The sequence below is a fragment of the Anabrus simplex genome, chromosome 6 (assembly GCF_040414725.1).
Source record: "Anabrus simplex isolate iqAnaSimp1 chromosome 6, ASM4041472v1, whole genome shotgun sequence".
Lineage (NCBI taxonomy): Eukaryota > Metazoa > Arthropoda > Insecta > Orthoptera > Tettigoniidae > Anabrus > Anabrus simplex.
The window spans coordinates 322,080,057-322,094,129 of record NC_090270.1 but is presented as its reverse complement, the minus strand read 5'-3'; the positions used below and the strand labels follow the sequence as shown (position 1 = coordinate 322,094,129).

The window sequence follows — 14,073 nt, the reverse complement described above, 5'->3', positions numbered from 1 at the left end:
AGGCCTGCAGATTACGAGGTGCCATGTCGTCAGCACGACAAATCCTTTCCGCCGTTACTCTTGGCTTTCTAGACCTGGGCTGTCATCTCACCATCAGACAGCTCTTCGATGGTAATCACATAGGCTGAGCCCTCAGATCCAGGTAAAAATCCCTGACATGGCTCGAAATCAAACCTGAGGCACACTACTTCTACACCATGGGGCCAGTGCTACATAAAACACTTGAACTCTCCTACAAGTAATGACTTTTAATGAACTACAACAATGAGGGTTTCTTCAAAAAATCAAAGTTACGCCGTATATGGAGAGAGTTCTTAAAGTTTTGGCCTTCAAGGACCACCACTGGTCATTATGAGGAGTCTATATTTTGAGATATTATTAGCCCAAAACTCTCCATTTGCAACCCAGGGTATCATGATAGTAACAATATATTAGTTTTATTCCACCTGTTCCTAGCTTGCAACAGTGAGTGTTTTATGCCTCCTGTATATTATTGGATGCCGTTATGCATCATTAGACCAAGCGTCAAAAGATGGTTTCAAGATATTCGCGTTTAAGTTTAGGTTTATATGTAAATTCGAGCAAACATAATTTTGTTAAACATGGTATTCCTGGTGTTGTAGGATATAGGGTGTACCTTATCACCAAATTTCAACATTTTTATACTCTCAGTTCATAGATTTTCCTAAAAAAATTGACACTTAGTCTACTGATGAAATTTAAGGTATTTCTCACGTGCGAATAATGCATCACAATGCTACATCAATAACCCCTCACTGTTGAGTATCTACTGAGTAAGTCTTCAAAAAATATGTGACCGCAGTCATGATTAAAAGCTGAATCTCCTACTGTGCTAAGTGCTTGAACCATCGCGAGCCGCGCCACGACTCTGGCACATTATTCAAGACTTAGATGGAGAAACTTTAGAAGGGGAGGTATTCCCTATGTTAATTCCTATAACCACTTAGTGATTTGATGAATTTCAACTGGTCTAAGTCAAATACAAATGGTGAGAAGTAAGCCATTGTAGTCTATACAATGCAATGCAAACTTCTTTATGGATTTTCCATCATGATAGGCCTATTATGTTCTGAGAGTACAGTACTGACATGATATTTTCAAGCCTATGGGGAAGTTTTGTTCTGATTTAGACACACATCAGTTGCTAAGTAGAATGGCAGTCTCTCATACCATTAGGGGACGTTGACCTAGATGTTAGGCCCATTTAAACAAGCATTGTTATCATCATCATCAGAATGGCAGTCCAGTAAAATAAGTAAAGGATATGTAGGCTGGTATATGTGGTTATGATTACCTTATTAAAAAAACACGATTCCTAAAGAAAGTATAGAATTTTAATTACTTATCTCAGTCAAACAAATCAGGAACAGAAAATGTGATTAAAATATTTGCTCCCATAAATTCATATAAAACACTGGACAGGTAATAAGATTGTTACTCTCAGTTCATTCAATCTCGAAATCAGGATCTCCATTGAATCCATCTATGCTGTCCACAATGTCAGAATCTCCTTGAAGTTTCTGGTAAAATTGTTTGGCATCTGCAAGTATTAGGTGCATCAGCGACTTAAGGTCTCCAAGTTTGGCTTCACAGATAGGTTTTTGCATTTGGCCAGAAAGGTTTCTCTGCCTGCAGTTTCTCATTACATTTGCGTGGTCCTCTGCAGTGTATAAATACTGATGAAATTTGAGGGCACGCTAAATATCTGCAAAGTCACTACATTCATTATTCTGATCTAGAATTTACGGTGAAGCCTTCGCAGCTTCTTCAAATAAATATTATATCGATGCAGAAATATTACTTACATTGCATACTACCGTATTAGATACCGTACAAAAATCTCATTGTGATACTAATCTTAGAAAGTTCTTCTAGAATGATTTGCCGATGTAACCATTTTAGCAAGCTGCGTTAATAGCATTGTCCTCCTCCTTACTTTCAGAAGTACTTGATACATCGCTGAACTTTGTCGCTTGATAAACCACTCAATGTACCACCACGTCAATAAATTAGCACCTATCAAAAACGCAGGCTCCCTCGGTGTCATCCACAATGCAGTGTGAGGAATGAGGCGCTTGGTCTAATGATGCAAATTGGAACGTTACGAAGTCTACTGATGCAATTTACAGTTTAACTGATTCCCGCTATGTCGCTTATGTTTTCAGTTTGCTGACAACTAATGCCCTCTTGTAAGACAGTGGGGAATTTATTATAAGTAGTTCAAGCTTTCCTCTATAAGATAGTGCTAAAAATCTCAATTTTCGTCAAATGGTGCTTAGTCTATTGATGTATAACTCCATCCAATTACAGAAAAATGTTGTTGTTTCGTATGTTGTTTCATGGAGTCCAGATTTCATCATTACTGTGGTAAGTCATTGTCTTAGATTAGGAAAAAATTATTTCATTATTTATCATCTGTGTCAAATATTTGAAGAAGGAGGTATTGACTGATGTATTGACTGAGGTAGCTGATATTATGTTTCTTCTGCATTCAATTTAAATTAATCATGGGAACGATGAGAGATATTATACTATGAACAGAAGTGTAGGAGTTACATCCTTGTATAGTAGTCTCAAGTCAAATTCCACTGGTAGTTCCTGTTCCTAGGCCTGGAGTCAACTACACAAGCATCAGATACAAGAAATTATTGGTATTATTACTGTTCTGGGATTTTCAAAATGGTGGCTGTTAACAATTTTATAATGTGATATACTAGTGGTCTCTTAAGATAATATACTACAATTTATTATACTTTTAACCTGAGAAATTTGAGGAAAAATCCCACCATTCAGAATGACTTTATGGTCCTTTTAGGGACATGAGTAATGCCGGTCCTTCTAGTGTTAAGCATTGCTTTACATCTTAGGGCAATAAGTCATAAAAGTTTTATGCCAATTCAGGCTTTGGATAAGTAACTTTGTTTCTTAAAATTTAACATGCATTAACCAGGTATCAAACCAGAATCTTAGGGCTTGAGAATAACAATTCAGGACTTGATATAGGATGTCATTCATCATATTCTTAGGCAGAATGTGGAAGAAACTCAGTGGGGGATTTTGAGAGGGTCCCATAGAGCCCAGGTACCCCCAACCCCTCTCTACCATTTGCTGACTAAAATTTGTATGTTTCTCTCTGTGTTATGAAAATGCAGCTGCTATTTTGACAAAGAAGAAACTTTTCAATGTAATAAATAATATTATATTTTGTTGTTGTTATGCAGGCACCCTCCTATTGTAAATACTGTTACCGTATTTCCTCACATATTAAACTTCCGTTTTATTCACTTTTATTGTCTCAAAATGTAAGGGGAAGCCAACATGTGATAGCTTCCCATTTTGTGTAGTGAACATATAACTTCTGGCTGTAAATAACTATAAATTATACATGTGTGTATTCTACACTATTCTTTAACATATTTATGATTGTATACTGAGACTTAATGGCTACCTTCATTGGAAGGTAGTACTTCTAAATTAAAAAAAAAAATTGGATAACAATAAATGGCAGATGCATGACTTTTATGTCTGTCTGTTCCGGCAGCACTTGCCTGAACAGACAGATCCATCTAGTATGAACTGAACAAATAATCTTCAGATCCCAACTCATCATCAATGGGAATGATTATTCTTACAAGACTGTTTCTAAGTGTCTAGAATATTCCTTCACAATTAAGCAGCAGCCCAAAAGCTAAGAAACAGCCTAAGATTGTATTCTTCACAATTCGTTATCAACACATATGACAAGAAACCTAGTTGCATATATTTTCATTCACAACAAAATTTAATGTAGTTTTAAACAGTCTTATCCAGTCTACATAAAACAAACATTTTTAAGTCTCCATTTGTGATTGACAACACATTCAACATTGGTTTCGTCAAGATATATGTAGGTCAAATGAGCCCCCGGATGAATCTACTCTTTACCGAAGACCATTGTTATCCAAATGGTCCTCATGTTAGATGAAGAAGATCCATTTTAGTTTTGGACATTTTTTAAAATCAGATAGAATAGGACTGACAAGTTTTAATTGTAATTCATTCACATTTATGTATTGTACACATTTTTTAAAATATTGTTGTGGCATGTTAATTTGAAGAGGTTATTACTGTGTAACAATAACATTCATATTTCATACTATATAAAGTTAAATAAGGTCCTGGACCTTAACCTTAAGGTTATCTATAGGCTGAAGATGCCCAAAAAAGGGTGAAACATGTACCTGATAAGTCTATATAAATTCATGTAGATATAAACCACATTAAACGTTGTATGTATTGAATAGGTGGTTTTGTTAAATTATCCTTGAGATATTTTTTGCCTAACATCATTTTCAATATGGAAAAATTATGAGAGTTGTTACTTGTAAGCGGTATGTTCCGAGCTGTCAGTGGAGAGATGACATGGAATGACGTTAGTAGATGAATAAGTTTGAGTGGTGTCTTTAAAAGTAGGAAATATCACAATATGAAGATAAAGTTGGAATTCAAGAGGACAAATTGGACCAAATATTCATTTATAGGAAGGGGAGTTAGAAAGTGAAATAACTTACCAAGGGAGATGTTCAATAAATTTCCAATTTATTTGCAATTATTTAAGAAAAGGCTAGGAAAACAACAGATAGGAAATCTGCCACCTGGGTGACTGCCCTAAATGCAGATCAGGATTGATTGATTGATTGATTGATTGATTGATTGATTGATTGATTGATTGATTGATTGATTGATTGATTCATTCATTCATTCATTCATTCATTCATTCATTCTTGTCCTTGTCTCATCTTTCTGTGAGATGATCTGTCATTGTAATTATCCAATTGTATGTTCCCTTTCATGTTCCTATCTTTCTATATATAATTCATTTGTCACTTTGTTTCCTCCTTTACATTAGTTATATTACACATGAAAGATTAGACAGAATTTGCTCTAGATATTTTACAATTCTTCAATCTTATTTTTTCAGGACAAATATTTTTAGAACTCATGGAATATATACTTACATTTGGCATTAAATAAAATTCTAGGGCCATTGTAACCACATTAAGGCCAATCACAGCTGCAATTGCTAAATCAAAATATTTTGAAGTCACTACATTATGCACCATGAGCCTGGAATGCGAGTAGTTTGTATAATATGGAGGTTCATGCATTTCTGAAACAGATAATGGAATATTTCAGAACAGATTTATCACTGATTACACTTAAATTAACAAACAGCAATAATAAGAATCACTGAAATAAAACTGCTATACTTAACAAAATATTACATAAAGAAAGAATCAAGCGTACTAGCCAAGTATCATCTACTCATACCCAAATTCTTCACTTGAATTGTGTATTTTCAATGGGGGACTATGCAGTCTGTGCAGTATTAGAATATCACTCTCTAAAGGACTGCCTCTGTGGATCAGTGGTAGAGTGTCGGCCTCCGGATCCCAAGATAGTGGGCTCAAACCCGGCAGAGGTAGAACATATGAGTAATGACTGGATCTTTATGCACTAAATCATTAAATATGCATGCTATTATGCACTAAAAATGTGGAAAGTATACATTAAAAAATTGAAAAGTATGCACTTAAGCGTAAACCAATTTTATGCAAGTTTTCCAATGTTTTCTGGAGACAAATTATATCTATTGTCTGTCAAAATAAGTTTATAGGCTTGAGAATGATCTTTCTACAAGAACTGAAATGATGGGGTGAAATGTATATACTGGCACTGAAGGTTCCTAACATTCATCTGGCAAAAACACCCTGATTCCACTCAAGTACTGGCTAAATGTCTGAATATTCTGTAGTCCTGGGTTTGAGTTTATCATCTTCTCTAACTTGCATTAATTTTTCTTTCCAATTTCACCTGGAATGGAATTCACTGAAGAAGTTGCTTTCTGAATGGACCATTTATATTGGTATTACAAATTTACTCATTTGGGACAAATATTTCAGATTCCTTATGGGAATCAACATCTATATCATCTGATAGCCAAGCAGGCATCAATTTTTGGTAAAGAGACAAAATTTCTCGTGGTGTATTGGCTCTGTCTTTGGCTGCAAGTAGCCTACGCAGTGGCCTCCACAGTATGCACTAGTCAGTGTCTTGGTAGGTGTGCTAGGTACCAACTGATGAGCCCAACCTAGCACACGAGGGCAAAATACTGGCAACCAAGAATGAGTTAGCTGGAAAATTTATAATGTCCAATAACGGACCATTTATATTGGTATTATAATTTCTCTATACCTGCATAACGTTTGGAGGTATCTTTTGAGGCTCCAACCAGCCTCTGGGCTGAAGACTTAACAGACTTCACAAACAACATGCATGTATCCAGAAATAGGAGAACTTGCTAGAAGGGTGCCTTTTATGTAACAGATATTTTTAAAATTAGCCTTTATGTATCACAAATAAGTTAACAAAACAAGATAAATAGAACCAATAAAATTAATTTAGTAACTTAAATATACAGGGTGGTCAGAAACAATGTGAACTGGGTATATGAGCGTTAAGAGAGTTGGTCATACTGATAAACAATTTGGAAAAGGTAATTTGATACCTTGCACTGTTGTCGTTTTATCTGCTGCTCAAGTTAGCAAATCAGATCTTTTCGTGAGCACATTCAAATGTGCTTTGTGAGCTGATGTTGCTAAATCTGCACATAGGTTGAGACCACCAATCGAAGACAAAGAAATCGGCGTGGGAGGTATTTCAATACTGACGTCCAAGCTGCCAGGACCGTGCCTCAGAAAGTACGCTACGGTGATACTGGCTGAAACCCACGGTGTGTTTGTGTTTGATAATGATTTCTCACCATAGCTCTCAAGCAGGTCTAAGCCATCTGCAGATTTAGCAACATTGCTGTGCAAAGACCATTTGAGTTCACCCAGGAAGCAATTTGATTTGCTAACTTCAGCAGCTGATAAAATGACAATGTTGTGAGATATCAATTAAAAAATAATAATTTATTCATCAGTATGACCAACCCTGTAATGCTCATATACAGTACCCAGTTCATGTTGTTTTAGGGCACCCTGCATGTGTCCTACTCATCCAATACATACGATATGCATTTAAAAAATTTGGGAATATCACATACTTCGCCTTTTCTTTTCCATCTGTTTTGCTCTTTTTGCCATTCGACGGACACGTTCTTCCTTCTCTTGTTCTTCACGACATCGATGGAAATTCTCCACAACAACTCCGACAAACATGTTGAGTACAAAGAAGCCCACTAACAGAATGAATGCTATGAAGTACAGAAGTCTCCACTCTGAGTAGTTTTCAATTGGCTGGAAAAGGTAAAGAACATGGTAATAATATTTTACATTACAAGATGGTTTATCTAATTGGATCATGTTCACTCATTCATTCATACCCAAGTTATATTGAATTCCAGGATAATGAAATCTGGGGATTTCAGTGATTTCTCCACAGGAGAAAAGAAGAAAATTTTCTAAACTATTCTATTCACTCCAAATTGAACAAAGCCAAAATATACTGTACACTTTTGTTAGACTTATAATACTCTGGACATTAAAGAGTTACAATAACCATTGTATCAGAGCAACCAATGCATGAGGGATCACACCAAGGATCATCAAGACACAGGTCTTGAATTACCAAATTCTGCTCATCTTTCTAACATATAGAATTAACTAGAATATTACATGGCAGATTGTATGGCTATAAAGGTAGGTTTGTAATACAGGGTCACTAAAAAAAGAAATGGTAGAGATTCGTAGACAAATAGAATACCTAGTTACTGCTTGTATTACATGGGCACAACTTAAGAGGAGGCTGTTCAAGTTTGAGATGCATTATTCACAGCCGTTCCATATGTGCACCCTTGGCCACATCAACAGGATAATCAAATTCCTTCCAGATCTGACAAACCGTGCCTGACATTATGGTCTGTAATGCACATGTTATCCAACCAAAAAATCCTGGAGGGTTGTGGGTAATGGTGGTTCATAAATGTTGTCTTTAATGAAACCCCAGAGGAAAAAATCTCAATGCTATCACTTTTGGAATGTTTAATTCTAGGCTTCCTCTAGCCACTGACTTCACTAAAATGCTTCACGCATCCTTTAAACATTGTCATCAGGCACATGACCAACCAAATCTCTTGCCATTACACAGATATCCATTGTCCACAGACTTTTGGTATCACCTGCAAATATTATTCTCATATGATGCATCCTTTTGAAACTGGATATGAAGCTCTCATTTGACTGTAATAACAACTTTGGAGACCTTGAATTAGAGCACGCAGAATGCCTTCTCCTGCTGACTCATTGTTTTGAAACATAAGCAAGCTGCCAATAATGCATCACAATCTTGGACAGCTTTTCTTCCAAATGACACAAGTAGCACCCAGAAATGGCTGTTTTATTGCCTTGCAAAACCCTATAATTCTTTTCTAAGAACCTGTATAAATTTAGTACCATTCTCGTATATTCAAAATAAAGAAAATATGAGATGAAGTTGAGGTCCAAGCAGCATTAGAGCATGAAGTGTATGTAAGGTTCTGCAATATTACTAATGACAGAACATCTATGAACAGTCTGGGAATCTTTGCTGTGTATATTTTAATATTAACTCTAGTACTTTTATGTATAAGGGGCTGTAAAATGAAAACTGAACACCTGCTACAACATGACCATGGAATGGTTTTATTCAAAAATAATTACCAAAAGTGTTAATACTTTATCCCACTAGGAGACAAGATGTTCAATTTATAGAAAGAGGTAGATCACCGACGGATCCACATCTGCACCCACTCTTGCACTTCCTCGATCAAATAAAACTGTCGTCCAGGAATGAATATCATTCTTTCTCCGTGATTTGTCGGTTTTCCCAGATAAGGCCATCAGTCCACCCTATCGCATCAGGAGTAATGGTTCGATGGGCCTGTCCTAGGCACGCATCACTTTGCAGTGATGTGTGCCCTTCTCGGAATCTCCTATGCCATTTGTGCACACTTGTCATAAACTGCAGTGTTCGCAATACACAGCAGACATGCGATGATGAGTTCTGCATTCTCCAGCACCCTCAGCCACCAGAAAACGAACCACACTTTTCTGCTCTTCTTTGCTTGCCTCCATTTCTGCAACTGGACGAACACACCAACAGAGACATAACCCAACAACTGCGTACACCTGTGAGTTGTCACCATGCAGTTCTCCTCCCACAGTGATGGCAGTATCAATATGTAACAACAGTGTTGCCACCTTTAGCATGGAATATGTATTATGGCAGGTGTTTGGTTTTTATTTGACTGCCCCTTATAGTTTCATATTGTATAATTGGTTAAGAATCAGAGGATTTACAATGTGAGATCATTGAATAATTACCTGCTGGTCCACACCTACTGCATCCAGGCCAGTGTACATTATATTCACCCAACCATCTCTCGACGAAAGAACAAATAAAGACATGAGAGCTTTACCAAGGTCATCAAAATTATATTTTCGATTTACCCAAGTATTACGTTTATCTGCCTCACAATCAGTCCTGTTCCGAACATGCTCAATATTTGGACCTTCACAATAATAAAATGTTCCCTTGAAGAGCTGAAACAAAGGAACATATGAAATTATGTTAACTGAGCCCTAATGTCTCCGCACACGTTAGTGAAACATCTTTCAAATCCTGTATTTTTTTCCTAGTTCATTATTCAGATTCAGCATAATTTTAATTCACCATAAATTTCACCAGAATGTTCTTCCTACTAAAGGATAACTAGACATTCCTGAGACCACCAAGTTACCAATCAGATATGCTATTAGTGAGGTTATATAGAAAGAAATGTCAAGTGAGCCACAGCTTATGTCTAACCTTCATGCCCCTGACAGAACGGTGATGAAGTGAGGGGAGGGAGAAGGTGTGGCCAGACATATTACATAACCACAGCTAGTCGATGTACAAACATTAATATTCTCTCTGAATATCCTGTGGTGCTCCTACTAATTTCATCATGTTTTTTAATGCGGGCACAAATATTGGAAGCAAAGAGTAGTTTTTGACTCCTGGTTAAGTCGTCATCATCATCATCGTCATCATCATCATCATCATCATCATCATCATCATCATCATCGATTTTCTGCTCCAGAAAGCCGGGTGCAGGGGTTTACGAGCCTTTTTCTGGTCAAGTATGTAATCAAAATACCAATTGGTGACAAGACAATCATAGCAATAAGAAAATAATATTTTCCTCCTGAAACTTTTTAAAATGCACCTCTGCCGGGCTGAGTGGCTCAGACGGTTAAGGCGCTGGCCTTCTAACCCCAACTTGGCAGGTTTGATCCTGGCTCAGTCCGGTGGTATTTGAAGGTGCTCAAATACGACAGCCTCGTGTCAGTAGATTTACTGGCACGTAAAAGAACTCCTGCGGGACTAAATTCCGGCACCTCTGCATCTCCGAAGACCGTAAAAGTAGTTAGTGGGACGTAAAGCAAATAACATTATTAAAATGCACCTCGTCAGCTAATCACTAAATCAATAATATTTTAATACGAGTGAATCTTCCTAAGTTTATTGACATTAATATTGGCATTGCAAACGAATTTGTACAATTGGTACCAGCAATGCCATCCCTATGGTGTAGGGGTAATGTATCTACCTCTTACCCGGGGGCCCCAGGTTCAATTCTCGGCCAGGTCAGAGAGTTTTACTTGGATCTGAGGTCTCGTTTGAGGTCTACTCAGCCTACATAATTACAATTGAGGAGCTATCTGATGGTGAGATTGTGGCCCCGGTCTAGAAACCCACAAATTTTACAATTCTCTTTATGTCTCATCGACACAGATAGGTCTTACTTGTAGGAGTGGGAAGGAAATGGCCATGGCCTTAATTAAGGTACAGCCCCAGCATTTTCCCAGTGTGAAAATGGGAAACCACGGAAAACCATCTTCAGGGCTGCCGACAGTGGGGTTCGAACTCACTATCTCCTGGACGCAAGCTCACAGCTGCGTGCCCATAACTGCACAGCCAACTAGCCGGTAAATCCAAAAGTAATGGCTGAGAGGATTCGTCGTGGTGACCACATGACACCTCATAATCAGCAGGTCTTCGGGCTGAGAAGCGGTCGCTTGGTAGGCCATGGCCTTTCGGGGCTGTTGCATCATGGGGTTTGGTGTGTTTGGTACCAGCAATGCCTGTTTACTTGTTTATAACGAAATGACTTATTTTTTGGTCACATTTCTTACCTGCCAGTCTTTTAATAGTACGGTTGGAAATAGCACAATTGAGGAGCATTTTTCAAAAGCCAATAAATGCTCAACTGCTCAAAAATCAGATTTTTGCAGTTACATATGAAACTTATTGCCATGCATGCTGTTGGACCAGTTTTGTCAAAACCTGATATTTGCTGTTGTTACAGGGTGTTGAAATCTACGAGTTTTTCCTAACCTCGATTTTTTCTCTCAGCCAGTTAAAGCAAAAGTCGATAAATGCCAACAGTGCTTTGCTTCTGAGAGACGTGAGAGGACAATAACAATGGAGGACGTCATTGTCAGCGGTAATGTGAGAAAGAAATGAAGAAAAGAAAGAAAGAAACTCTCATCAAACACTTCCCACCAGAAACAACAATAGGAATTTGTTTTTTCACTCGACATGAATTATTATTATTATTATTTATATTATTATTATTATTATTATTATTATTATTATTATTATTATTATTATTATTATTATTATTATTATTATTATTATTATTATTATTATTATTATTATTATTATTATTATTATTATTATTATTATTATTATTATTATTATTATTATTATTATTATTATTTGATGTTGTATAGTGGGAATAGAAGCTGTATTCAAGTAGGATGTGGTTTGTCGGACTGGTTTGAAACAAAGAGAGGAGTGCAGCAGGGCAGGTCATTGTCACCACTTCTATTTATTATTGTAATGGATGTAGTAATGAAATCTATTAAAAGGAAAGAACATGGCGATATTAAAGCCTTCACATTTGCAGATAATGTTGCGATCTGGAGTGACTCAGAAGAGAAATTGGAAGAGAGAATGCAAAGCTGGAATGAGGAGTTTAAGAAATATGGTTTAAACATCAGCAAGACCAAAACGGTGCTGATGAAAGTGTATGGGGAAGGAGCAGAACCAATAGTCATGTTAAATGAAGCCCAACTGGACAGCGTTTCAGTTTTCAAATACTTGGGTAGCGTTATATCAAATGACAACCTAGAAAACACTGAGGTGAACAATCGAATCAATAAGGCAACACAATTTTACCACCAGGTAAGACACCTGCTGTGGGATGAGCAAATACCCATGAAAACAAAAAGGACATTGTATAAGTCCTATTATACACCAATTCTTACATACAGTCTCGAAACCACAACACTGACCAATAGAGATAATTCCAAACTTTCGGCAGCTGAAATGAATTTCCTACGCACTATGATCCAGAAACCAGGAAAGACAAGATTAGGAATGAGAAAATTAGAGAAGAAGTAAGAATAGATGATTCACTCCTCAATAAGATTCAGATATCAAGACTGAAGTGGTTTGGTCACATGAAGAGGATGCCAGTAAACAGAACTGCAAGGAAGGAATTTGACAGAAAAGTAGAAGGAAGACGACCTGTGGGAAGTCCATGAAGGAAATGGATAGATTTAGTTAAGAACGATGTACTGCTGAGAGGTCATGATTGGGACAAGTTGGCGGAGGAGGAATGGTACAAGGACAGGATGAGATGGAGGAGGTTCATATACCACACCTGGGAAAATGGAGATGGTTTTTATTGTTATTATTATTATTATTATTATTATTATTATTATTATTATTATTATTATTATTATTATTATTATTATTCATTTTGAGCCAGCTTTGTCAGGGAGAAGTTTGCACTAAAAGAGTAGGCTATTAAACAATAAAATGGAGGTTAATACAAGTGATTCAGAAAATGATATACAGGTAACTGAATGCACAGGTGGTTGGAAGTCCAGGTCGAAAGTGAAAGCACCCAAGAAGTCTGACAAGAACAAGAAAAAGCTTTGGGAAGAAAATGATGCAGAGCAGCTGATCTCACTTATGATATCACAACTTTTCATCAATCCATTGTTAAAGAAAATTGTCCAGGATAAATTATTACTAATATACATGGTAATCACATCACCAAAATGCAGGATCAAGAAAGAAGCAAAAAAGAAGAATACTGTTTCAATAAAGTACAGAATAAGGAAGAAAGATGGCCAGACAGTACCTGTATGTGCCGCAACATTTCAGTCAACATCAGAGACAGACTCTCACATTTGGCCAGTGAATATCATGTAACAGGGAAGTTACCAGCTGAAAACCAAGGGGTGGGTGGGGGGGTTGGGAGATTGTACCACCACAAAAGATAAGGAAGTTACACAGGCTATAAAGAATGACATCGAAACATATAGGTGTAGAGAGAGTTACTATTCAAGAAAAAAATCCAGAAGGGGATATTCACAATCCGAACTGAATACAGTCAAAATATGGAAGCATTTCAGTAAAAAACAAGAAGTGCCTGGCCTTCCTACTTGCTCTTTATTGAAATACAAACATATTTTCTATCACAGCTCTTTAACTGATCTTTCAGAACTCTCCATACAACATACTCAACATGGTGTCCTGAAATTGAAAAAGGAACAAGATCTGGACCACAGGTTGCACAAACTTCATGCAAAAAAGTTCTATACAATACTGAAGGAGGAAAATCCAAATGTGATTAAAGTATGTTTTGATATACAACAGAATCAGCCAATACCAAAGCTCCCCATAGGTGTATTCTATTCAAGGCAGTTTGGCTTTATAATTTGTGCATTATGATTCATTCCCAAGCACATACAAAGGGAGGGATTGCGTTTAATACTTGGCTTGAAACAGAAGGACCAAAAAGATTCAACCAAGTAGTCTCTGCTCTATTGGATTTTCTCAGAAACCTTGAGGCATCCCAGCCAGGAAATGGCCCAAATAAAGTTCTTTTGTTTTCTGACTCCTGCAGCAGTCAAAATAAAAATACAGTAACGATCTGCACACTAATGGCCTTTGTGGAAGAAAGCAGATAAT

At 36.9% G+C, this 14,073-nt stretch overlaps 1 protein-coding gene across 1 annotated transcript in view; it reads right to left on the bottom strand.

The window, feature by feature from the left end:
- Ca-alpha1T (Ca[2+]-channel protein alpha[[1]] subunit T) overlaps window positions 1–14,073 on the bottom strand; it is a 614,336-nt gene that overhangs the window by 53,611 nt on the left and 546,652 nt on the right. The window contains exons 30-32 of the mRNA XM_068228299.1: window positions 9,366–9,584; window positions 7,109–7,301; window positions 5,019–5,170 (exon numbers count right to left, since the gene is read on the bottom strand). Of these exons, the coding sequence (XP_068084400.1) occupies window positions 5,019–5,170; window positions 7,109–7,301; window positions 9,366–9,584 (564 nt within the window). The remainder of the gene's footprint in view (window positions 1–5,018; window positions 5,171–7,108; window positions 7,302–9,365; window positions 9,585–14,073) is intronic.